The sequence below is a fragment of the Colobus angolensis genome, unplaced genomic scaffold (genome assembly GCF_000951035.1).
Source record: "Colobus angolensis palliatus isolate OR3802 unplaced genomic scaffold, Cang.pa_1.0 Scaffold117, whole genome shotgun sequence".
Taxonomy (NCBI): Eukaryota; Metazoa; Chordata; class Mammalia; order Primates; family Cercopithecidae; genus Colobus; species Colobus angolensis.
Genome location: NW_012112808.1, coordinates 4977400 through 5004535, shown reverse-complemented (window position 1 = coordinate 5004535; position 27136 = coordinate 4977400). Strand labels below are relative to the sequence as shown.

General features: G+C 40.7%; 1 protein-coding gene and 1 pseudogene across 1 annotated transcript in view; both read left to right on the top strand.

The window, feature by feature from the left end:
- DZANK1 (double zinc ribbon and ankyrin repeat domains 1) overlaps positions 1–27136 on the top strand; it is a 91343-nt gene that overhangs the window by 37665 nt on the left and 26542 nt on the right. The window contains exons 9-13 of the mRNA XM_011962927.1: positions 2481–2594; positions 9131–9223; positions 20124–20246; positions 21369–21533; positions 23335–23524. Of these exons, the coding sequence (XP_011818317.1) occupies positions 2481–2594; positions 9131–9223; positions 20124–20246; positions 21369–21533; positions 23335–23524 (685 nt within the window). The remainder of the gene's footprint in view (positions 1–2480; positions 2595–9130; positions 9224–20123; positions 20247–21368; positions 21534–23334; positions 23525–27136) is intronic.
- Positions 14800–16094, top strand: LOC105526843 (annotated as a pseudogene).

Below are 27136 nucleotides of genomic sequence, written 5' to 3'. Positions count from 1 at the left end.
GTTTCCTTTAGTTCTTTGAAGATTTTTAAAAAATAGGTGTTTTGAAATCTTTGGCTACTAAATCCAGCATCTAAAGGCACTCAGAGATAATTTCTGTGGACTATTAACTATTTTTCCCCTGAGTGTAGGTCACTTTATTTTTTGCATGTCTCATAATTTTTTTCTTGACTACTTCAGGTAGTATATTCTAGCAACTCTGGATTCTGACTTTTTTCCCCCGAGGGTTGTTGTTTTGTGTTCTGTTTACTTGGATTAACTCTTTAATGTCTGTCTCCCCTGCAATGCATGGCCACTAGTGTCAGGCTCTTTGTTTGTTTGTTTGTTTCTTAATTAGAGAAGTAAAGAAACAAAAGAATGGCCACTCCATAGACAGAGGAACAGCTTTTTTTTTTTTTTTTTTTTTAATGGGATACATGTACAGAACATGCAGGTTTGTTACACAGGTATACATGTGCCATGGTGGTTTGCTGCACCCATCAACCCATCGTCTAGGTTTTAAGCCCCATATGCATTAGGTATTTGTCCTAATGCTCTTCCTCCTCTTGCCCCCCACCCCCCGACAGACCCCAGTGTGTGATGTTCCCCTCCCTGTGTCCATGTGTTCTCGTTGTTCAACTCCCACTTATGAGTGAAAACATGCAGTGTTTGGTTTTCTGTTCCTGTGTTAGTTTGCTGAGAATGATGGCTTCCAGCTTCATCCATGCCCTGCAACGGACATGAACTCATTCTTTTTTTATGGCTGCGTAGTATTCCATGGTGCATATGTGCCACATTTTCTTTATCCAGTCTATCATTGATGGACATTTGTGTTGGCTCCAAGACTTTGCTATTGTAAATAGTAGAGCAGCAGCTTTTTCTTTCTCTTATAGTTAAGCCTGATGTTACCTTTGGGTCAGCATATCTTAGTGTTCAATTGACCAGAGGTTGTGCATGAAATAGTAGAGCAGCAGCTTTTTCTTTCTCTTATATTTAAGCCTGATGTTGCCTTTGGGTCAGATATCTTAGTGTTCAATTGGCCAGAGATTGTGCACAGGCAGCTCCATCCAGGAAGCCCTCCACTCCCTGCTGATGGATCTATGTGCTGGATGGGTAACATTCAAACTTAAGGCTGTTTTCCAGCCCCAGCTTTTACTCTATGCTGAGCTCTCTTGCAGTTCTCTATGTGCAGTTCCCATCAGCCAGGGCTGTGTGGGTGGCTTGGGCCTACTCTGGTTTATACTGCTTATGTGCATAGCCTCCAGTCAGCTAAGGCTATATGGAGAGCTATCAAGCCCCTATCATTGAATTACATCCTGGAACTCCATGTTAAATCCTTGGCCAGTTTGCCAGTCAGTGCATCGATTACCCCAAACAGGCTCATTATCTCAGACTAGGGCACCACTCGTCTTCCTTGTTTGCTTGCCACCAAAATCGTCACCTTAACAGTGCTCCAAATCAAGCAGTGATCCCTGCCAATCAGCAGCCACAAAACTCCTGGTTTTCACAGCCTGTCCTGCCCTGGTGGAGCTACCACACTGACAGAGTTGGGGGTAGGGGGCAGTCCAGGCAATAACCACCAGAGCTTAGTGTTCTTTTCTGCAGTTCAGTCATTTTCAGGAACTTCTCAGTTTGTTATGTGCCTTTCAATGACTTTCAGGGTGCTGGAGTGGTTGCTTTTTGACAGCATTGTCTGACTGTGTGATTGCTTTGTTTTTTTTTTTGAGCAGGAGCCTCACTCTTGTCACCCAGGCTGGAGTGCAGTGACGCGATCTCGGCTCACTGCAACCTCTGTCTCCTGGCGTCAAGAGATTCTCTTGCCTCAGCTTCCCAAGTAGCTGGGATTATAGGCGCCCACCACTACGCCTGGCTAATTTTTGTATTTTTAGTAGAGCTGGGGTTTCACTATGTTGGCCAGGCTGGTCTCGAACTCCTACCTCAGATGATCCACCCTCCTCGGCCTCCCAAAGTGTTGGAATTACAGGTGTGAGCCACTGCGCCCGGCCTGTGATTCCTTTTGGGGGAGAGTATTTATAGACTTATTCCATCATGCTACAAATTAATTTCCTATGGATATTTTTCTTTTTTTTAACATCTCTCTTTTCTACACTGAACATGTTTTTACTCTTAATAGGAATAAAATAATAAGAAATGTAATTTTTGTTATTTTACTTTCTATTATTTACTTTTTAATCGGCACATAATAATTGTACATATTTTTGGGGTACATAATGTTATTTGATACAAATCATGTGTAGTGGTCAAATCAGAGTAATTGGCATATCCATCATAAAGGTAATTATTTAAAAATTGTTTTACAAAAACAAATCAAACTTTACATTCTTCCACCAGGTACTAACCAAGGCTGACCTGCCTAGGTTTTGAGATCAGATGAGATTGGGAATGTTCAGGGTGGTATGGCCGTAGACAAACCTTACATTCTAAGATCTATTCATACCTTCAGTTTTTACATGCAAGACAAACCGGACCTTTTCCTTGTGCAGATGGGCTTATGTGCAGAATGCAGAAGCTTGGTGCCCATGAACACTCCCATCTGCGTGGTGTGTGAGGCCCCTCTTGCTCTACAGCTGCAGCCACAGGCAAGCCTCCACTGGAAGGTAATGAAGTGTGATTCTGTAAAAACATGAATGAAATACATAGTAATGTTTGAACAGGTATATGTCCTTTTTCAGCTGGTGGGATGGGGTAACAATTTTTTTTTTTTTTTTTTTGAGACAGAGTCTTGCTCTGTCACCCAGGCTGGAGTGCAGTAGCATGATCTCAGCTCACTGCAACCTCTGCCTCCTCGGTTCAAGTGATTCTCCTGCCTTAGCCTCCCGAGTACGTGGAACTATAGGCATGCACCACCACGCCTGGCTAATTTTTATATTTTTAGTAGACACGGGGTGTCTTCATCTTGGCCAAGCTGGTCTCAAACTCCTGACCTCAGGTGATCCGCCCACCTCAGCTTCCCAAAGTGCTGGATTATAGGCATGAGCCACCGTGCCCGCCAGGATGGGGTAACAATTGATAAGCTAATATACATGAACAAAATCCATTCTCATTTTTGGTAAGGTATGCTGTCCAGGAGTTTAACTTGTCAATAGGATCTATAATATTAAGAGAGATATGTAGGATTGTATTCCCTGAATAAGGATTTGGAGGACAAATTGCACTACAGCTAATGTAGACAATTTTTTACTTCATATATTTATTTATTTATTTATTTTTATTTATTTATTTATTTTGAGACAGAGTCTTGCTCTGTCGCCCAGGCTGGAGTGCAGTGGCGTGATCTCAGCTCACTGCAACCTCTGCCTCCTCGGTTCAAGTGATTCTCCTGCCTCAGCCTCCCTGAGTAGCTGGGAATACAGGCGCCCACCACTGCGTCTGGCTAATTTTTTGTATTTTTAGTAGAGACAGGGTTTCACCGTGTTAGCCAGGATGGTCTCGATCTCCTGACCTTGTGATCCACCTGCCTCGGCCTCCCAAAGTACTGGGATTACAGGCGTGAGCCACCGCACCCAGCTACTTCATATATTTAAACTCCAACATTGCAATTAGTATTGATTTATAATTTTGTCCTTAAAGTGACTTCAGACTTTCGTTTGCTTTATTTGATTATAGGTTCTTATTATGGAGAAAAAGAATGACTAGAACTAGTCACGTGGAAGAAAAAGTTATGTATCATCACTTACATCCAAAAAAGTTTGCTAGAAAAATGATATCATACTGTGAAAAATTTTTTCATGTAATCATTAAACGTACAACTAAACCTTTTCTCCATGCTTCAATTTACAGTCCCATTTACCTCCTCTTTAATCCTAAGTAAAGGTCACTAGAGGATAAAATAGATTTAACAGAGGGAATTTGGGGGATTAAAAAACCAAGAATTTTTAGCAATAAGGGAAATGCATGGCGTTATGTACAGGCCATCACAGTCCTAAAATGGCCTGTGGGTTGTATATGGGCAAAATGTATTCAGAGAAAAGATAAGTCCACTTTTTCTTCCACCTTCAAGCTCCCTTTAGCATGAAGAGTTCACAAGTGTCCAAGACTGTGTGAGCCTTCAGAAATGAGATTTTTGAAAAACTGGCCAGGCCAAAGTCAGGTAGAGGAAAATTTACCAATCTTTTTGTTCAATGACTGTTTTCAATCTTAAGATGCTTTAAGATGCTGCAGGAAGCCACTACACAGCCCTAGAAGTCTGTCTCCAGACTTCTTATATATGGGAGAGAGAAATCTATTTTTCTCTTGTTTATTTATTAAGCCTGTGTTATTTTGGATGTTCTGTCAATCACAGCGAATCTATTCTTATTAATGCATTTATTTGGGATGTTTGAAGATAATATCACTGCAAACTCTTTGGACTATTCAGAACAGGAAGAATAGGGGTAAGTGTTAGTTGTGACGCAAACTCAATATATATAATATCATCTTCAGTATTTGAAATCTAGAGTTCTTCCCATTTTATGGGAAGGCGGAGAGGCACAAAGGTACATGTAAGTAATTTTTCCCTTCAATTTGTTGTAAATCCTATACTGAGAATAAACACAGGACTCCTGCAGTGATAGGTAACATTAAATCCAGGAACGGCCTCTTTCTTGCAGGGCAATTTTTATAAGAGAGATTTTTATAACCTATAATAAGTTATAATAGGAATAATTTTATAACTTATTTCTACTCCATAGGTGGGCCAAAGTTAGAACATATAATGAGGAAATCAATAATAAATTCAAAGATGAGATTTAGAAAATGTGCCTCAAAACTTTGCAAGGAGTTTGGTTTTTCTGGGCTGCAACAGTGCTGGGGTGCTGTGGGTTATGGGAGATGGCACCTTCTCTACCAGACTTAGTAGCTCAGATTTCTCCTTGTGGGCCCTGAAGGTTGAAAGTGGGGACAGGTTTTAACCAGACTTGATTTGTAGAGAGACTTTCATCACTGTAACCTCTGATCCTGGAGAGAAGTGTGTGACTTTTTACGCCAATCACTATTACTGCTTCTACTCTCAGAAGGACATCTGTTTGGAAACCCCGGCCTGACAATCTTCATTCCAGTGCCTCTCCCAGATGTCATAAAGGTGACAGGTTTTGAGATAACATTCTCACCCAGACAGCCACCTCTGAAGTTGGTGGGAATACCCATGTGAACTGCTCAGGGAAGCCAGCAAGCCTTACCTCCCGGCAGGCGGCAGCATGCCATTGACAGCTCCCGTCCCCTTTCTTCGTTAGTCTCTAGCTCACTCCACTGAGCACAAAAACACGATCGGCGCTCTTCCTTCTATGATGAAGACAGATTCCGTGAGAGTTGCAGTCTTGTCTTGTGTGCATTTCAGGCACTGTCAATGCTGAAGAATTTTGCTCTATCAGAATTTTTTTTTTTTTTTTTTCTGCCAGGATTAGAACATACAGTAGCAGAAGTTTCTGTATTTGACCTCTGGCAAAGACACCTATTTCAGAATAAGAGAGGATTTTACAACTTACTTCTTTAAAATAATTAATACCTAATTTTTGGTAACAAATAATCCAAAGATACACCAAAAAGTGTATAATTTCTTCACTCTACCTCCATTTCTATTTCTCTGAAATAACCAGCGTTAGCAGCATAGTGTCCTTTTATGTATTTTTCTAGATTCACAGAAACATGTTTATGTATACATTTAGATTTGGTTTGGTTTGGTTTCTTAAACAAAATGAAATCATGTTATATACTTTTCCTCGCAACTTATTTATTTCATTTAACAAATGCATCTATTGGCCGTTTTATTTTTTTATTTTTATTATTAATTTTTTTTGAGACAAGGTCTCACTCTCTCGTCTAGGCTGGAGTGCAGTGGCACGATCATGGCTCGTTGCAGCCTGACCTCCCGGGATCAAGTGATCCTCTTACCTCAGGCCCCCAAGTAGCTGGGACCACAGGCATATGCCACCACGCCAGGCTAATTTTTCTATTTTTTGTAGAGATGAGGTTTCGCCCTGTTGCCCAGGCTGGTCTGGAACTCCTGGGCTCACATGATCCTCCCACCTTGGCCTCCCAAGGTTCTGGGATTACAGGCGTGAGCCACCGCACCTGGCCTCCATTGGCTGTTTTCTAAAGTTGAAGCTAATTTTAGCATCCCTGTTCACCAGAAGATGTTAACTCAAGGCATTTATCAAGAAGAGCTACTACAGTTTCCTTTGGGATTTTACGAGCAACATGCAATGTACCTCCAGGACTTCAGTCATGTTTGTGGTTCTTAGAATTTGTGAGGCTTAGGTCTGGGATCATCCTGAAAAGATCTGATGATTCCTGTGCCTGAGGCACAGGTGCCTTCAGTGAGTACCAGCCTCTCACACTGTGATTTGGGGTTAAGGCCAGTGTAACCACAGCTCCACATCAAGCAGAACTTTAGCGTAGTCAGTTTTGAGATTAGGTTTGCAATGACCTACTAGTTTGCTTTCAATATTCTTCCTTTTTCATTGTATCAATTAAAGCTTACCACTTGGGAGTCTGAAAATTTTTCTCCTCTTCCAACTACTTTAAAAGGAAAAGTTTTATTCCAGTGACTAAGTGGCTCTGTTAAATAGCTTAGAATCTTTCAACTAGACAGTATGTTGCAAAGTCTGTGGATGAAATGGCAAATGAGGATATTGACTTTTTAAAAGTTCTCATCATAGGTGTTTGCCATCCCCATTAAGGCCATCTGATGGTGGCCTCAATTCCAAATCACCTCCACAGACATCTGTGAATTTATGAGTGTAGTGGATTGTGATATAAAATGATTTCTAACTGTGGGTCGTGGTCACTGCTCTAGAAAGAAGTGAGCTATGGCACGGTGTCAAAAGTCTCCACAAAAATAAAACAAACAAACAAACAAACAAAAACCCAACACATAGAAAAACCCATCAACCAAGAAAACTATGTTTAATAGACCTGATGCAGTAAGGTAGACCATCACTTAGACAAGTTCGTAGTAGTATCTCAGAAGAGGGAAGGCAGGACAAGGTATTTAAAGGGAGTTAGTGCTGGACCCTAATGTAAACCATGGGCTGTGGGTGATAATGATGTGTCAATGATGTTCACTGATTGTGACAAATGTACCACTTGGGTGTGGGATGTCCATAGTGTGGGGGAGACCGTGTCTCTGGGATGGGACAGGGTATATGAGAATCTTCTGTAATTTCCACTCAATTTTGCTGTGAACATTAAACTGCTCTAAAAATAAAGTTTAAAGTTGATTAATTAAAATTTTAAAAAACAGAGTTTTGCAAGGCAGGGCGGGGATTGGGCAGAGTATGCACTGGGCCAAGTTATGAGAAGCAGTTTTGGATTATGAGCCCTGCAAGGTGAGGTCTTGAAGGAAGCTGTTGGACTTGAGAAGTAAGCAGTTTTAGTTGTTCTCCAGTTTTCTCTTCCTAGAGGAAGTATTTTCTGCAGCACACAGCAAGATTACTTTTATTTGATCTCAGTGTTTTTTTAACATGGAGACAGGAAATTTGTCTCATTTCTCAATGGGTTTCATCAGATCTTTTCTGAGACAACATCTTCAGGAAAGTCACAGCACTAAATCTCATAGATAAATGCTGGCCAATTGCTGATTATGCTGTGGCAACTTTAAGTAACTTTGAAGAATGTTGGCCCCCAGGGAGTGTCAGGAACCACTGAGAGCAAGACTGTGATTCTCTGCCATTTCAAATAGCAGTCAGTTGGCCTCTGCCCTTTAGGAGTCCTTTAGATCTGTGGTGCGTTGGCTCAGTTCCTAGGAAAACTTTGGAATCTTCCACTAAAATGGAGTTAACCAGACTTTGAAAGGCTGGGACTCAATAGAGCTACCTGGTGGTATTTGAAATAAAACCCGTGGAGTTGAGCTTTCTTTTTGTTGATCATCCACTTTACCTGTGCCAGCTTCTGAACACACTGTTGGATATACTAGTTTCGGGACACCTAGGGACCACAGTGCTGGACTAGAAAGGAACACTTGAGCACCACTGGTCATTGACAATGGAAAAAGATTGTATCCTGAGAGAATAGAGTGGTCAGTAACGTGTTAGAAAACCTCTGAGAGCTGAGCTGTAGACTATTTTTACCATCATTTCTTTGTCTTTTGTTTTTCTCTGTGTTGCAACTTAACCCCAAGGTCCTGTCTTAGAAAGTTGTACTTACGGCCAGGCACGGTGGCTCACGCCTGTAATCCCAGCGCTTTGGGAGGCTGAGGTGGGCAGATCACGAGGTCAGGAGTTCGAGAACAGCCTGACCAATATGGTGAAACCTTGTCTGTACTAAAAATACAAAAATTAGCCAGGCGTGGTGGCACACGCCTGTAGTCCCAGCTACTCGGGAGGCTGAGGCAGAAGAATCACTTGAATCTGGGAGGTAGAGGTTGCAGTGAGCTGAGATCGTGCCACTGCTCACCAGCCTGGGCGACAGAGTGAGACTCTGTCTCAAAAAAAAAAAAAAAAGGAAGTCGTACTTACCACTCTCTTTCTTTGGCAGTCTTTTCACTTCTTCCATCTCTAAGTAAAAACTACAGAGCAAACCTAAATTCATATTTAACATGAAGTCCCAGTGGGTAAACCTCAGTCCAAGAACCAGATTACTTATAAATGCACAGATGAATCCCTTGCTGGTCTAGGGTCTTTCTGTTTACTGTTGAAGCCATGAAATGGAGCATCTACTCAGTGTCACAGTTTTCACACTAGAGAAACATACACACACACACACACACACACACCCCCAACCTTACACATAACCAGTGCAGAATTTCCAGCTTACCTTTTGAAGACCAAATGAATACTCTTTTCAGTGTGTTTGTTTGTTTGTGGTTTTGTTTCTTTTAAAACTACATTCAGGCTGGGCATGGTGGTTCACACCTATAATTCCAGCACTTTAGGGGGCTGAAGTGGGAAGATCACTTGAGGCCAGGAGCTGGACGCCAGACTGGGCAACACAGTCAGATCCCATCTCTACAAAAACAAATGAAAGAAAACAAAAAAAAAACCCCTGCAGATATTTGTCTGACACTATTTACAGTAACTCCTAAACCAATCCAATATTCAGGGCCTGGGTGCAATAATAGGGCCTGCAGGTGAATGACTGACAGAAAAGACTGCTTGATGATTTCTTTGCACAGTTGTTTGCTCAGAGGAACATGTATTTCTTATTTTTTGTTGTTAAGGAGAAGGTAATTTGCCGGGCCTGTGGCACAGGAAATCCTGCTCACCTGAGATACTGTGTCACCTGTGAGGGGGCCCTGCCTTCATCACAAGAGGTAGGTTGATTGCATGTGCCAATCCTATATTTAGTGGCTACTATGTCAATGTTAATGATAATAGAGAAACACAATCTGCCAAGGGGGTTGGGGAGAGAGACCAAAAAAGCTTCTCATGGTAAACTGAAAGCAAGATTTCCATATGTGGGGAGAACTTTATATCAACACAAAATTATTTTCAAAGTCTTAACTTCAAGAGGATTGAGTGAAATCAATAATTTTGTATGATTTTGTTTAATAACTTTGCATGGGAGGCTGGCATTAGCCTGTGGGGAAGTGAACTCATTCACATTTCATTACAGACAGGTGTGTCTTTGTCATCCCCTCCACCTTCCCGCACCCCGTAGTCCATTGTCTCTCATTGACTGTGTGCACACACTGCTTTTTGAAATTGACAACATTGTAGCCACCTATTTCTTGAGTTTCCTGCCAGCCTATTTTGAATGCTGGAGTGAAGGAATAGGAGTATATGCACTTTAAATACAGTGATGATCTATTTTATGTTTATAAAATGTTTCTGATGAAAATTAAAATTACTTCTAGGTGACTCTTGCTTTGTGCCAGGAAGAAGCTGGCATTTACTAGCCAACTTAGAAGAAAAAACTTGCTTCTTCTGGGTTGCTGTGTATGTTTTTGATTGTTTGTAGGATTTGTTCTCATCTCAGAGAGATTCCTCATGAAACTGGACAATGTGGTTAGTTGGGCTACAGCAGCGGTCCCCAACCTTTTTGGCATCAGGGACTGGTTTTGTAGAAGACAGTTTTTCCATGGACCTGGTTGGGGGATGGATTCAGGAGGAAACTGCTCCTCCTCAGATCATCAGTCATGAGTTAGATTCTCATAACCTAGATCCGTCACGTGCACGGTTCACATTTGGGTTCGCGCTCCTGTGAAAATCGAATGTTGCCACTGATCTGATAGGAGGTGGAGCACTCACCTCCTTCTCTGCAGCCCAGTTCCTAACAAGCCATGGATCCATACAGGTCCATGGCCCGGGGGTTGGGGACCCCTGGTCTGCCTGATTAGTATCAAATGGGTGTGTACTAGTTTCCTAAGCACCATCAACTAGGTGGCTAACAACGACAGAAATCTATTGTCTTACAGCTCTGGAGGCTAGAAGTCTAAAGTCAAGGTGTTGGCAGGGCCACACTCCCTCTGAAGGTGCTGGGGAATGAACTGTTCCATCTCCTCCCCCAGCTTCTGATATGCTCAAGCTTTCCTTGGCTTCTAGATGCAGCACTCCAGTCTCTGCCTTTGCCATCCCGTGGAGCTCTCCCTCTGTGTCTGCCTGTGTGTGTATGCCACTGTGTCCAGGTTTCCCTTTTTCATAAGGACACCAGTCACACTGGATTAGGGCCCACCCTAATGACCCCATTTTAACTTGATTACTTCTGTACAGACCTTTTTCCAAGTAAGGTCTCATTTTGAGGTACTGGGAGTTAGGACTTCAACTTATCTTTTTCTGGGCAGACAGAATTTGACCTATAACAGTGGAGTTGGACAAGATACCTTTTTTTTCTTTTGAGATGGAGTCTCGCTCTGTCACCCAGGCTGGAGTGCAGTGGTGCAGTCTCAGCTCACTGCAACCTCTGCCTCCCGGGTTCAAGCGGTTCTCCTGCCGCAGCCTCCTGAGTAGCTGGGATTACAGGTGCATGCCACCATGCCTGGCTAATTTTTGTATTTTTAGTAGAGACGGGGTTTCCCCATGTTGGCCAGGCTGGTCTCAAACGCGTGACCTCGTGATCTGCCCACCTCGGCCCCCCAAAGTGCTGGGAATTACAGGCTTGAGTCACTGTGCCCTCTGACAAGATACTTTTTAATGTCGTCTAATCACAGACAGTCTAAGAGTAGTTGATTTGAAGGAACTTCTTTTGTTTCCAGCTTTATTGAGATATAATGTATATGCAATAAAATTCATCTATTTTAATTGTACAGTTTGATGAATTTTGGTAATTATATATAGCCATTTTAACCACCACCACAATGAAGATATTTAACAGTTCCATTTACCCTGAAAAGTTTTCTCATTCTTCTTTCTAGTTGAGCCACTTCCCTGGTCACCAGACCCAAAAAATACAGATCTGTTCTGACACTGTGATTTTGTCTTTTATAGAAGTATGTAGTTTTTTGTCAGTGCTTCATTTCCTTCACTTAGCAGAATGCTTTTGAGGCTCATTCATGTTGTTGCATGTATTAATTTTTTTTTCATTTTGATTGTTGAGTAGTATTCCTCAGTATGGATATACTGGTTGATTTATCCACAGGTACTCATGCTGTTTCCAGTGCTGGCACATTATGAATAATGCTGCATTACATGCAAATCTCTGTGTGGGCATAGTTTTCATTTTCCTTAGGTAAATACCTAGGAGTAGGATTGCTGGGTCCTATTTAAGCGCATGTTTAATTTTATAAGATACTGCCCTATATGAAACCGGAACCTTCATATATTGCTGGTAGGAACACAAGTGGTATACCTTCATATATAGCTGGCATATCACTTGTGTTTCTACTAGCAATATATAAAGGTTCCAGTTTCTCTACATCATCTCCAACACTTACTATCACCTGTCTTTTATTTTTTCTCCTTCCTTCCTTCCTTCATTCCTTCTTTTCTTTCTTTTTTTTTTGTCGTTGTTGAGATGGAGTCTCACTGTCACCCAGGCTGGAGTGCAGTGGCACAATCTTGGGTTACTGCAACCTCCACCTTCCGGGTTCAAGCCATTCTCCTGCCTCAGCCTCCCAAGTAGCTGGGACTACAGGCGCCCGCCACCATGCCTGGCTAATTTTTTTGTTGTATTTCTAGTAGAGATGGGGTTTCACCATATTGGCCAGGCTGGTTTCGAACTCCTGACCTTAGGCGATCCGCCCGCCTCGGCCTCCCAAAGTGCTGGGATTACAGGTGCCCAGCCGGCGCCTGGCCGGTATCACCAATTATTTTAATCATGATATTCCCTTTTTACCATTTTAATGTATGTAGGATCTATAGTGATATTATTGCCCTCTTTCATGCCTGATACTTGTAATATGTGTGTTCTTTCTTTATCATTCCCTCTCTCTCTGTCTGGCTTGTAAATTTTATTGGTCTTTTCAAAGAACTAGCTTCTGGTTCATTCATTTGCTCTATTTTTTTGAATCCTATTTTTTTTATTTTGCTCTTTATTATTTTATTATTTTTTTCTTTGGGTTTAATCTGATTTTCTTTTTCTAATTTTTAAGATGAGAACTCAAATTATTATTTTCAAATTTTTCTTATTTTCTAACACAAACTATAAATTTATAAGAACTTATTTAGCAGCATCCCTATGTATTTTCATTATAATTCAGTTTAAAATGTTTTCTCATTTATCAATGATTTCTTTTTTGACCTATGACTTATTTATTTAATTCCAAAACATATGAGCTTTCTCTGTTTATCTTACTCTTATTGAGGTCAAATTTAATTCCATTAATGGTCAGAGAGCACACTCTGTATAATTTCAGTTATTTTAAATTGATGAGGTTTATTTTATGGCCCAGCATCTAACTTGAAAAACATACCAGGTGCATTTGAAAAGAATGTGTGAGTGGAGTATTCTATAAATATCAAATCAATGTGGAGTGTTGCACAGATATTACATATATTTGCTTATTTTTGTCTAGTTTTTCTAGCAAATAATGAAAAAGGGGTATTGGAAAGCTCCAACTATAGGAGGTGAAAGACTTGTACATTAAAAACTAAAAAACATTGATGGAGGGAACTGAAGAAGACAGAAATACAGTCATGCATCACTTAATGACAGGGAAACATTCTGAGAAATGCATTGTTAGGTTGTTTCATTGTTGTGTGAACATCGTGGCATGTACAGTATTTCACAAGCCTAGATGGTGTAGCCTACTACATACGTAGGCTATCTGGTATACCCTATTGCTCCTAGGTTGCAAACTTTACTCAATACTCTAGGCAATCGTAATACAAATCACAAGGTGTTAGAGGTTTTTGGCTTCTATAAAATGTGATGGGGCCCACTGTCTATGTGCAGTTTTTTGTTGACCAAAATGTCATTATGTGGTGCATGACTGTAAATGGAAAGATATCCCATGTTCATGGACTAGATGAATTAATATTGTTAAAATGTCCATACTACCTAAAGAGATCTACAGATTGAATGCAATCTCTATCAAAATTTTGCTGACATTTTTCACAGAAATAGAAAAAAATCTTAAAATTTGTTTGGAACCACAAAAGACCCTGAATAGCCAAAGAAATTTTGAGGAAAAAAAAAAAAAAAAAGAACAAAACCAGAGATATCACACTTCCTGAGCTACTATAAAGCTATACAGGCTGAGTATCTCTTATCTGAAATGGTTGGGACCAGAAGTATTTGGATTTTAGGTTTTCTGGACTTTGAAATATTTGTGTATTTATAATGAGATATCTTGTTGATGGGACCCAAGTCTAAACATGAAATTCTTTGTTTCTTATACACGTTATACAAATGGCCTGAAGATAATTTTATATAATATTTTAAATAATATTGTGCATGAAACAAAGTTTTGACTGCATTTCAACTGTGACCCATCACATAGGTCAGTTTGGGTTTAGGAGTATTTTAGATTTTAGATTTTCAGATTAGAGATGTCCAGCATATAGTAATCAAAACAGACATGTAGACCAATGGACCAGAATAGAGAGCCCAGAAACAAATTCATGCAGCTACCATCAATTGATTTTTCAACTAAGGTGCCAAGAACACACAATGGGGAAAGGATAGTCTCTTCAGTAAGTGGTGTTGGGAAAACTGGATATTTACACACAGAAGAATGAAATTAGATCCTTATCTTACGCCGTATACTAAAATCAGCACAAAATGGATTAAACTGAAAAACTATCAGAAAACATAGGAGAAAAGCTCATGACATTAGTCTGGGCAATGATTTTTTTGGATATGACCCCCAAAGCACTGGCAACAAAAGCAAAAAAATAGACAAATAGAATTACAACAAACTAAAAAGCTTCTGCACGGCAAAGGAAGCAATCAACAGTTACAAGACAACCTACAGAATGGAAGAAAATATGTTCAAACTATACGTCTGTTAAGGGATTAATATCCAATACATATGAGGAACTCAAACAACTCAATAGTAAGTAAACAAGCAACCTTATTTAAAAATGGGCAAAGGGCGCAGTCCTGCATGGCTTCTGCTAGCAGAAGCTGCATGGTAGGGCAACCTCCTGTGCTCTGGGGTCAGATGACACTCCAAGGTGGATGAGGCACCTGTAAATCCAGCTGAGCATTGCAGGCCACCCAGGGAGAGATTTTTTAAAAGCCTATTATTCCTGGATGCCTGGTACATTTAAGATGCCTGACAGCATGAAAAGTACTTGGAATAAGTGCAGGATGTCACCTGGAATCAGAGCCGTAAGTGATCTGGACTTTCCTTAATTCTAAATGCGGCATTCTTCATTTCAAGATGCCTTTGCGCTTCTGATAAATGCAAACTGACAACCCTCAAGGCCACAACGGAGGGGAAATAGTTGGTGCTTAAAGCCTAGAAGACTGCCCTTAACAAAGCAAAGTGCCTGATTGGCATTTGAAATGCTGAGGCAGTTGCTGTGGAGGAGACATTTTTCTTATCCCACTAAGTACGACTTTGTGGTTCTTATTTTTTCCCTAGTCACTACTGTTTTAAGGATTCATCAAAAGTCCAAATCTGTAAGTGTCACATACATGGAGCTTGTTGGAGAGAATCCTAGTAGTCATATTAATTGCACCAAAATTTTATAGGAGGATGTAGATGAAATCCAAAAGGTAAAACTTGAGATGCTAACAGTGAAATTTACAAAGTGCCCTCAGTATATACCTGACGACTGTATCAATATGACCGGTTATGTACTTCTTCTTGTACTTCTTTCATCAAGAGATGCAGATATATTGTAGAACCCCTTAAGAAGGAAGAGGTGAGGTTTCCAATAGCATATTCTATACTGGTTCATTACAAAATTGAAATGCGTGACAGGCTCCGGAGAGCCATGTATATGCCTCGGAATTTCTATTGCATTCATGCAGACAAAAAAATCAGAGAATTGCTTTTTAGCTCCAGTGATGGGCATTGTGTCATTTCAGTAACATCTTTGTGGTCTGTCAGTTGAAGAGTCTGGCTTATGCCTTGTGGAGTTGGGTTCTGGCTGACCTCAACTGCATGAGGGACCTCTGCACAGTGAGTGCAGACTGGAAGTACTTAATACATCTTTGTAGTATGGATTTTCCTGCTAAAACCAACCTAAAATCGTTAGGAAGCTCAGGTTGTTAATGGGTGAAGACAATCTCAAAGCCAAGAGGATGCCATCCAATAAAGAAGAAAGGTGGAAAAAGTGGTATGCAGATGTTAATGGAAAGCTGACACACATGGCGACTATCAAAGGGCATCCTCCGCTTGAAGCACCCTTTTTTTCAGGCAGTGTCTATTTTGTGGTCAGTAGGGAGTATGTGGGGCATGTGCTAGAGGATGAAAAAACCCAAAAGTTTATGGAGTAGGTGCGGGGCACAGACAGCCCAGATAAGTATATCTAGGCCATCATCCAAAGGATCGCTGAAGTCCCTGGCTCATTCGCTTTAAACCGTGAGTATGAGTTGTCTGGCGTGCATGCAGTTGCTAGATTTGTCAACTGGCAGTACTCTGAGGATGACGTTTCCAAGGGTGCTCCTTACCCACCTGCACTGGGGTCTCCATATACTCAGCATGCATTTTCAGAGCCAGCTACTTGAATTGGATGCTGTAGAAGCACCTATGGGTGCAAGCCCATACGTTTGATATGGATGTTGACCTCCTTGCCACTCAGTGTTTGGATGAGCATCTGAGGCATAAAGCTTTGGAGACTTTAAAACACTGACCATTATTAGCAATTTGGGGAATAAGAAGAACGATGCACAAAATGCCCACTATCTCATTCCTCTTCCTTGTCAATAAGCATCAGAAAAGTTGTTTGGGGTCCTGTTTGGGCCAGGGACTCTAAGTCTTCATGTCAGAGAAGCTGCATGTTTTCTGCAGAGCACAATTAGCTGGAAAGATGTTATAATTTCTACTTTAAACAATTATAAGGGCCTATAAGGGAATTAAGAGGAAAAAACCAAAAAGATAAAGCTGTTTTCTTTTTTTTTGTATTTACACCAATATTTATTTTTAACATTTCTGATGTTCTTTACTCTTCTCTGTGGACCTGAGTTTCTCTTTGGTATCATATCCCTTCACACAGAGGAACTCCCTTTGTCACTTCTTAGAGTGCAGGACTGCAGGCAGTGATTTCTCTTGGTTCTCTTTTACCTGAAAATGTCTTTATTTCAACTTCATTCTCAAAGAGCATTTTTCATGGATATATAATTCTGGGCTGACAGTTATTTTCTTTCCAAACTTTAAAGGTGTTCCACACTCTTCTGGCCTCCATGCTTTCTGCTCAAAAGTCAGATGTAAATCAAATTGACATTTTCACATATGGAATGTGTCATTTTTCTCTTGCTGCTTTTAGGGTTTGCTTTTTATTGTTGGTTTTCAGCAGTTTGGCTTTAATGTGCTTTAGTGTGAACTTATTCTGGTTGGTGTTCATTTAGAATCTTGTAGCTATAAATTTCTGTCTTTCATCAGATTTGGCAATTGTTTGGCCATGATTTGTTTAGTTTTCCACTCCACTCATTTTCTGCTCTCCATCTGGAAGTCCATGTACACACCTGTTGAATTGTTTGATATTATGTAATAGGTCCCCGAGGTTCTGTTCTTTTTTGTTGTTGTTGTTCTTTTTTTTTTTTTGAGATGGAGTTTCACTCTGTCATCCAGGCTGGAGTGTAGTGGCGCCATCTCAGCTCACTGCAACCTCTGCCTCCATAAAATTCCTCAACATACTGAATACCAATAAAAAAATTTGAGGGGAGGAGGGACAGAAAGTTTGGTCTCCATTCAGGTATTTTGTCTTTAGCTGAGCTGCTTCAAGCCTATTCTGTACATATGTTGTTCAGGGATTGGTAAGAGATCTGAATACACAGAAAAGATCTCCTCTCTGTCTTGTTTCTTTCTGGGAACTCCCTGCCTCTTTAGCAGCCAAATATTCCCCAGCTTCAGTTTTCTGGTTCTGCTGGCCAGAAATATTGCCTTGTGCCCACCACTTCACATGCGCTACATAGACTACCCTTAGCTCCAGGCTGAAAAACGTGACGATGTGACTGACTTTGTATAACTCCCCTCCTGCTTGTATGTACTTGCTGCAACTTTACCTGCTTCTGTTCATTCTCCACTGCCTTCATGTATTATCAGCAGACTTTTTTTTTTTTTGAGACGGAGTCATGCGCTGTCGCCCAGGCTGGAGTACAGTGGTGTGATCTCCGCTCACTGCAACCTCTGCCTCCTGGGTTCAAGTGATTCTCCTGCCTCAGCCTTCCACGTAGCTGGGATTATAGGCATGGGCCACACCCAGCTAATGTTTGTATTTTTAGTACAGATGGTGTTTCACCATGTTGGCCAGGCTGGTCTCAAACTCCTGACCTCCAGAGATCCACTCGCCTCGACCTCCCACAGTGGTGGGATTGCAGGTGTAAGCCACCGCACCCGGCCTATTATCAGCAGATTTTATAGTTATTTTCTGTGTGGGAGTCATTTGTTATGGTCTTATGCTATCATTACCAGAAGGAAAAATCTGTAGTTTTTTTTTTTTAAGACGATTTTTATTACATACGATGTGTTTCTTCTTCAGAACTGAGACTAAAAATAAACTAATGAGATGGTGAATTTCATCAGAAAACACATCCATTTCCAAATCAAAGCTGGTGTAATTTTAGGGTTGTCTTTTGTTGAGAGTTGTCTGTTAATGTGGTTTTAGACTTGATATCACTCTCTCATCATAAAATGACACTTTATAATTTTTTCCAAGGCACCAGAAGAAATAGTGAGATTGGGACAGCATAAAAATGGGAAACAGTGGAACTTCCTGGAATTCTTGGAATATTCTTACAGATAGATTTTAGTAAATTGCAAGCAAAAGATTTTCTCAGACATCCTTTCCTCAGGCATTCAGGACTTCTTATGTAAATAAGAAAACCATTTAAATTGATTTTATTAACTGTCAATGATGTAACTATTTCTGGGTCTCATCTATCAACAAAACTATTTTCAGAACAATCCCAAAATTGAATTTGTTCTAAAAATTGTATTTCTATCTGAATGGTATACCAGAGCTTAGATGTCACAGGATAATACTTATCTCTGTAGTCCATAGAAGTCACAATGCATGTTCATTCTGATAGCTTTATGTCTTTTCTTTGTTTAGCAGCATTAATATGATGGGGTAAGGTAACTTTCCTTTCTCTTCATTTTTTCGTTTTGTTTTTTGATCAGTAAGACTACCAGAAAGATAACTTTTCTTTCTTTAAAGCAATGTTGTATTTAAAAGCCACTGGAACAGTCAGTACATTTCCATGAAAAGTCTGAAGGCTTTGTATTTAGAAATCCAGGCCAGCAAGATTTATGCCAAAATCCTGTCTTAAGGACAATTGAAATGTAAGTTCTGAAGCAAAAGTTTGCAGAGAATTTCTCTTTGATTTACCTGAAGGAGTTTCCTTCTAATTGCACAGAAATGAAGGCAAGTGCACACAAAGAGGGCCTCTGTTCTGGGGTGTCTGCGGATGCTGGGGGCTGATGTGGCCTCTCTTGGATAGGTTTCTATTCTAGATAACAGAGCAGTCCCTGAAGCAAAACAGGATATAGCTGGGCAGATAGCGTGAACTAAAATGTTTGTCTTTAGGGAAACGTGCCCTTAGCAAATATTTTCCCTGGTGTGCGCATTCTTAGTATTGTGGCAATACACACACCCAGTTACCAATTTAATCAATCATTCATTGACTCAGTAAAACCATTTGAATGACTCCCATGTGCCAAGATATCAGGACTGTCCTAGTAGGGGGAATAAAAGTGAAATTATAGTCATTTCTCCTGAAGAAATCAGGTTCTAGTGGAAAGCGAGGTGGGACAGGAAGGAAGCTGGCTGGTGGAACTTGGCCCAGTGCTAAGCATTCCTATCCACTTAACTGTGGGTAATCGTCTGAAACTCCCTACAGACCTGGGAAGAAGCTATTGTATTGAAGGGGCTGTATGGAGTTAGGGAGAGAAGCCAGGCTTTAGAGTCAGATGACCCTAATCGTGCATCTCACCCTCTCTGTGTCCCCGTGCTCTCCCTCTGTAAGATGGGGACAGTGACGGCTCCACCTCCCAGGTCTGCCGTGGGCCTGCCGGGACTGCTGTGAGGGTGCAGGGCAGTGTGGGAACAGAGCCTGCACATGGCGGGTGGTCAGGTAGCAGCCACTGTGCTGTCACTCCCATTTGGGAAGTGAGCAAGTCTCTTAACAGGCAATAGTGAGGAAGCAGCAGGAACAGATTCAAATCTAGGTTTACCTAACATAGGCCCAGGAATTCTCACAAAACAATTCTGCCTCTGTCCCCAATATAAAATAATAATTCTCATGTGTCAAGAGTGGGAAATCAAGTCACACTTTCCTGTGGAAATCAAAACTCCAAAGGATAGAAGATAAGCCTCAATCGTGGCCCCTCGGGTAGTTTAGCTCTCTTCTTCCTTCATTAATATTGTTCTGTTAAATCAACAGTAGGGCTTGCTATCCTTGATATTGAGAAATATTAAGATGTGCAAGGCACCAGTTTCATTGACTTTCTGTGATCTCCATGAAGGAATGTGTGCTCTGTGTACTGATTTATTAACTGGTGAAACCGATCATAGCTGTACTCCTTTGGGCAAAAAAAAAAAAAAAAAAAATTGTATTTCCAGGGCTCATATTGTCTGGGGGCTTTTCATCTTTTTTGAATTGGGAGGGGGATTAGAGAATATAGTACTGATCCTGCCTTTAAATGCCATTTCATTCACCAGTCGATATGCAGTGGGGATAAAGCCCCTCCTCCGCCCACTCAGAGAGGGGGGACCATCTCCTGCTCCAGATGTGGTCGTTGGAATCTCTGGGAGGCGTCCTTCTGCGGCTGGTGTGGAGCCATGGTGGGTATTTTAAAACAGATTCTGTATACTGAGCACCTGGAGAGAACCAGGCACTTCTTCCATGGCCTTGCAGAAATCACTTCTTGTGATTTTGCCACTGGTACCTGTAACCTAAGAATCTGGAGATAGGGATAATTAATTATCTTTCATTGAGAGCCATCTCTGGTGACAGTTTTGATTTCCTTTTCTTTGAGGTTAAACCTTTTCACTAATTTATTGACTGCTGGCATTTTTAAAAATGAATTCTATCTGCCTGTCTCTATAATAAAACACTCAAGACTATGTATTTATTCATTTATCTAAGTATCACATGCAAATAATAAGAAAGTTTTAGAGTGAAGGGTTAATCTCCTTTCTTTTTTTTTTTTTTTTTTTTTGAGGCAGTCTCACTCTGTCGCCCGGGCTGGAGTGCAGTGGCCGGATCTCAGCTCACTGCAAGCTCCGCCTCCCGGGTTCACGCCATTCTCCTGCCTCAGCCTCCAGAGTAGCTGGGACTACAGGCGCCCGCCACCTCACCCGGCTAGTTTTTTTGTATTTTTTAGTAGAGACAGGGTTTCACCGGGTTAGCCAGGATGGTCTCGATCTCCTGACTTCGTGATCCGCCCGTCTCGGCCTCCCAAAGTGCTGGGATTACAGACTTGAGCCACCGCGCCCGGCCTCGGTTAATCTCCTTTCTAAGTCCCACAGTTCTCCTCTCAGAAGCAATTGCTCATATCCAGTTCTTGGGATGTTCTTTCAGCTCTTCAATGCATGTGTAAGTAAACTGGTGCTATGAACACTGATCCAATTATTTTCACCTAGCAATGTGTCTTGTTAGTAACCTCCTCATTCTTTTCAGTGGCTTCATAATCCATTGTTTCTATGTATGGACTGTAATATATTTAGACCGTCCTATTGCTGGACATGCCTGTTGTTTTCAGTGATTTCTTTTAAAACCACAGTGCTTTAGGGGTTGACCTGAAGTACACTTCTTTCTGTACTTGACCATCTGTAGGATAAATTCTGGAAGGTAGAATGGCTGGGTCAGAGAGTGTGGGCATATGTTAATTCGTATGGTATGACAATAATTTACATGGGGAAATTATAACTCTAATATTCATCAAGATATTTTCTATCCTCTAGCTTGGCATTCCTGCTGGCTGCTCTGTTTGCCCTAACTGTGGGGCCAGCAATCACCTGTCTGCCCGATTCTGTGGCTCCTGTGGTATTTGTGTGAAGTCCTTGGTGAAACTTAGCTTGGATGGAAGCCTGGCTCTGGCTGCTCAGGAACCTCGCTCTTTTTCTGAGGTGAGGCCTCCCCTGTAGTAAGAACTGGTACCCGGGAAGAGGCTGTAACTCTGAATGTGTGTGCTCTACCCTGTGAATCAACCTGTGGAAGAGACCCAAAACTTTCAGAACTTTCACATGGAATTTCAACTAGGTGTGTAAATAAATGCAGTCAATTTAGATTTTAAACACTCGAATGATTTCTTCAGAAATCAAAGATCTAAATGAGCATATTTGCATATAGTAAATTGAGGTCTATGCCATTGCATTTGCAGGGCCGTGGACATAATGCCACTTTAGTGGCTTTAAAATACATGAGATAGAATGCACTTCTCTTGAATTGCTTATGTAGCATTCTGAGAACTTTTCCTTCCCCTTGTTTATATTTTAGAAAACTTAGGTATATAAGATTGCTTTTGTAATTTATAACAGCTGGGCATATTTTGAGGAAAATGTCACCAGGTTATTTTCAGAAGTATTTAAGCTCTAACAATTGGCTTTGTGTTAGATTTTTATAATTATTTTATAAATTTCTCTAAGCTGGATAAAGACTTTTCATGTTTCCTCTTATCTCTTTATTATAAGAAGTTAAAGATTGATAATTATTAGAGGATGCACTCAGCACTTTGTATGCAGTTTTAGGGAGTTCATGACCTTCTTTTGTGAGACGGAGTCTTGCTCTGTTGCTCAGGCTGGAGTGCAATGGTACAATTTTGGCTCACTGCAACCTCCGCCTCCCAGGTTCAAGCGATTCTGCTGCCTCAGTCTCCTGAGTAGCTAGGATTACAGGCGCATGCCACCATGCCCGACTAATTTTTGCATTTTTAGTAGAGATGGGGTTTCACCATGTTGGTTGGGCTGATCTCGAACTCCTGACCTCGTGATCCACCCACCTCGGCCTCCCAAAGTGCTGAGATTACAGGCATGAGCCACTGCACCCAGCCGTTCATGGCTTTCTTTTTTTTTTTTTTTTTTTTTTAAGATGGAGTCTCGCTGTGTGGCCCAGGCTGGAGTGCAGTGGTGGGATCTCAGCTCACTGCAAGCTCCGCCTCCCGGGTTTACGCCATTCTCCTGCCTCAGCCTCCCGAGTAGCTGGGACTACAGGCGCCCGCCACCTCGCCCGGCTAGTTTTTTGTAGTTTTTAGTAGAGACGGGGTTTCACCGTGTTAGCCAGGATGGTCTCGATCTTAACCTAGTTTGAAAGATTTAAATCCTAGACTGCCACTAGCCCTTACTGCTTTGTGCAAATGAAACAAAGGTGTTCTTTTCTCAAGACACTTGACTGCCATCTATTGGAAATTGCTTGTAATATACTGGTTTTTCTACTAGAAAAATTATCCTAATATTCAAATATATGATGTTCACCATGTGAATGGTGCTACTTTGAATGCAGTGACGTTGTGCAGTGCACAACCTTTCATGGTAGTCCTCTCAGGTCCTCAGGAGAGTATGTTAGAGAAAATGTTGATGACTAGTGGCTGAGTGTGGATGAGTAGTGAAGTCTATGCTCTATTGCATTATAGAGCTGAAAAGGATAGATATCTTCCAGGCATCAAGCAGGCCAGCAAACACCCCTGGATTTGTTGAATTTTAGGCAATAAATGGCTAATCATGGATCAGGCTGGAAGTTGCTGGGAAAAACAGGAGCAAGGAAGATGAGCCAAAGACTGGAAAACCCTTTTAGTTCAAAGTACAGTTTTTTTTGAGATACTTTTTATTCTGATTAAAATTGTTTTCTGTAAGTAAATGCAAGATTGATTAAATCATATTCTAATTTAAAAAATGTTTTCTGCCTCACTTATAGCCCCAATGTGCCTGGCAGTCCCTGAATATTCCTTTGCCCAGATCTGATGCTGGGACTAAGAGGGACATAGGCACACAGACTGTTGGCCTGTTCTACCCATCCGGCAAACTGCTAGCAAAAAAGGAACTGGAAATAGCCTCTCAAAAGCAGAGGCAGGAGAAAATGAGTGACCATAAACCGCTCCTCACAGCCATCAGCCCAGGAAGAGGTAAGGGGGAGATGCCCTTTCTTCTGGTCAGGAGGGAATTCACTCTTTCTCTGAAAGAACATTTCATTTTCTCTTCCTTTTAATTTATTTGTATATGTAAGAAGTAAGTTTCTTTCTTTTCCTCTTTTTCAAGGAATTTTCTTTGTATGGGAAAAAAGAAGCTCTTCTGTCAGCTCTTCCTTAAACTTTCAGTACTCTGATGTTTTAGCTCATAGCCATGTTGTCTAGCTCCTTAGTCACGTGGCGCATGTGGGTTTCTTTTGTCGTGGTAGGCGTGTTGTTAGTGTGCAGTGCTATTGCTATCTGCCATTATCCCTTTTTTTTATTGTGGTAAAATTTACGTAACATAAACTTTACCATTTTGACTATTTTTAAGTCTATAATTTGGGCCAGTTGTGGTGACTTATGCCTGCAATCCCAGCACTTTGGGAGGCCAAGGCTGGAGGATCTCTTGAGTCTAGGAGTTTGAGACCAGTCTGGGCAACAAAGTGAGACCCTGTCTCTACAAATTTTTCTTTTTTTTTTTTTTAAAGCAGTCATTTGTGGTGGTGCATGCCTGTGGTCCCAGCTTAGGTGCTTCAAATTTCATTCTGAAACTTAATCTCCATTGTGGTGGTATTAAGTGGCGGGACCTTTTGGAAACTGATCATGAGGATGGAGCCCTCATGAATAGATCAGTGCCTTATGAAAGGGCTGGAGGGAATGAGCTAACGCCCCTTTTTGTCCTTTGGCCCTTCCTCCATGTGAGGACACAGCGTTCCCCTCCTTTGGAGGATGCAGCAATGAAGCACCATATTGCAAGCAGAGAAACCAGGCCCTCCCCAGACACCTAACCTTCAGGGACCTTTATTTTGGACTTCTAGCCTCCAGAACTGTGAGAAATAAATTCCTGTTCTTTATAAATTACCCAGTCTCAAGTATTTTGTTTATAGCAGCGCAAATAGTCTAAGACATTTTGCTAGTATTTTGTTGAAGACTTTTGTGTCTGTATTTATGAGATATTTGTCTGCAGTTTTCTTCTTTCCTTCTGCTGTCTGATTTTGTTATCAGGATAATGGTAGCCTTATAGAAACACTTCTTTCTTTTTCAAGTGGTTATGAAGAATTGATATTAACTCTTATTTAAATTTTGGTAAATTACCTGTAAAGCTATCTGGATCTGATGTTTGTCTAGTGGGCAATTCTGATTACTCTTTACTTTTTATAGGTCTGTTCAGATTTTCTGTTTCTCGTTGAGTCAGTTTTGGTAGTCTGTGGTTTTCTAGATATTTGTCTTTTTCATCTGATTAATTTATTAGCATACAGTTGTTTGTGATACTCTTTTATAATCTTTTTTATTTCAATAAAGTTGGTGATAACATCTCCTATTTCATTTCTAATTCTAGTAACTTGAGATGTCACTTTTTTGGTCAATCTTACTAAAGGTTTGTCAATTTCATTGATCTTTTCCAAGAACCAACTTTTGGTTTTATTGATTTTCTATTATTTTTATATTCTGTATTTCATTAAATTCCACTCTAATCATGATTTCCTTCTTTTTTCTTACTTTAAGTTGACTTTACTCTTCTTTTCCTGGTTTAAGGCCAAAGATTAGGGCAATGATTTTGAGATCTTTCTTCAGAATGTGAGCATTTGCTGCTATAAATTTCTGTTTGAGCTTTTGCTTTCACTGCATCCCATAAGTTTGGTGTACCTTCATTTTGTTTCTTTCTTGTTTTTGAGATAGGGTCTCACTTTGTCGCCCAGGCTGAAGTGCAGTGGCACAATCATGGCACACTGCAGCCTTGACCTCCTGGGCTCAAGTGATCCTCCTCCTTCAATCTCCTGAGTAGCTGGGAGCACAGGCACAAGCCACCACACCTGGATAATTTTTAAATGTTTTTGTAGAGATGGGGTCTACTGTGTTGCCGGTGCTGGCCAGTCTCAAACTCCTGGGGTCAAGTAAGCCTCCCACCTGAGCCTCCCAGAGTGCTAGGATTACAGGCATAAGCCACTGTGTCCAGCACCATGAATCCAGGTTTTTTGTCCATTCTGACAATCCCTATTTTTTTTTATTGGATTGTTTCATCCATCTACATTTAGTGTTATTATTGATAAAGTTGGACTTACCATTTTCTTTTTGTTTTCCAAATGTTTCTAAATGCCTTTTTTGTTCCTCTATTGCTCCTTTACTGCTTTCTTTTGTATTGCATGTTTTCCAGTGTAACATTTTGATTTCTTTAATGACTTTTTCACTACATACTTTGAGTTACTTCCTTAGAGACTACTATACGGTTTTCCTCATACATCTTAACAGACTATACTTCAAGTTTATACTAACTTAATTCCAATGAAATATAGAAATTCTACCCCTATATTCAATTCCCTCCTCCCAACTTTTGTGGCATTGTTTTCTAGTATAATATTATGTTTATGTTTACATATATGTTATAAACTTTCAAAACACTGTTATTAGTTACAACATGATGTCTTTTAAAGATGCTTAAAGAAAAAAGAACTGTTATATATTTATGGCTTTTGTTACATTAGCCTTCTTTTCCCCCACTTATAGTTCTCTTAATTTATTCCTTTCGTTTCATTTCCTAAGCCCAATGAAGCTTTGCTCTTACCCACCTCCTTTTCTTTTTTTTTCTTTTTGAGATGGAGTCTCACGCTGTTTTGTTTTGTTTTGTTTTGTTTTGTTTTGTTTTGTTTTTTGAGATGGAGTCTGGCTCTGTCACCCAGGCCGGAGTGCAGTGGCCGGATCTCAGCTCACTGCAAGCTCCGCCTCCTAGGTTCATGCCATTCTCCTGCCTCAGCCTCCCAAGTAGCTGGGACTACAGGTTCCCGCCACCACACCCAGATACTTTTTTGTGTTTTTGGTAGAGATAGGGTTTCACCGTGTTAGCCAGGATAGTCTTGATCTCCTGACCTCGTGATCCACCCACCTTGGCCTCCCGAAGTGTTGGGATTACAGACGTGAGCCACTGTGCCTGGCCTCACCCCTCACCCACTTTCTTTGTGTTGTTATTGGTCAATATATTTTATTTCTATATGCTATAGGCCAAACATTATAATTCTATTCATATTGTTTTACATAATCTCTTTTTGAATCTGTTGAGAGGAAGGGAAAATAAATATGCATTTATAATGTCTTTTATAATTACATCATTACCTTTACTGGTGGTGGTGGGCTGTGTGTGTGTGTGGGGGGGTGTGTGTATATTCATATTACTCTCTCGGGTTATTTGCTTTCAGTCTAAAGAACTTCGTAAGTATTCTTATAAGGTGGGTTTGCTAGCAATGAATTCTGTTTTTGTTAAACTCTACTAGCTGTAAGATTCTTGCTTTACAGTTGTTTTCTCTGAACACTTTGAATACGTCAATCTACTGTCTTCTGGCCTGCATTATTTCTGATGAGAGTTCTGCTGTTAATATATTGGGGATCCCTTGAACCTTAGGAATCACTTCTCTCTTACTTCTTTCAAGATTCTCTTCTTGTCATATTCTTTCAACAGTTTGATAATGTGTCTCGCTATGGATCTCTTTAAGTTTATCCTACTTGAAACTTATTGAGCTTCTTTTAAAAATTTTTTAAAACTTTTTATTAAAAAAATTTTTGTGGCCAGGCGCG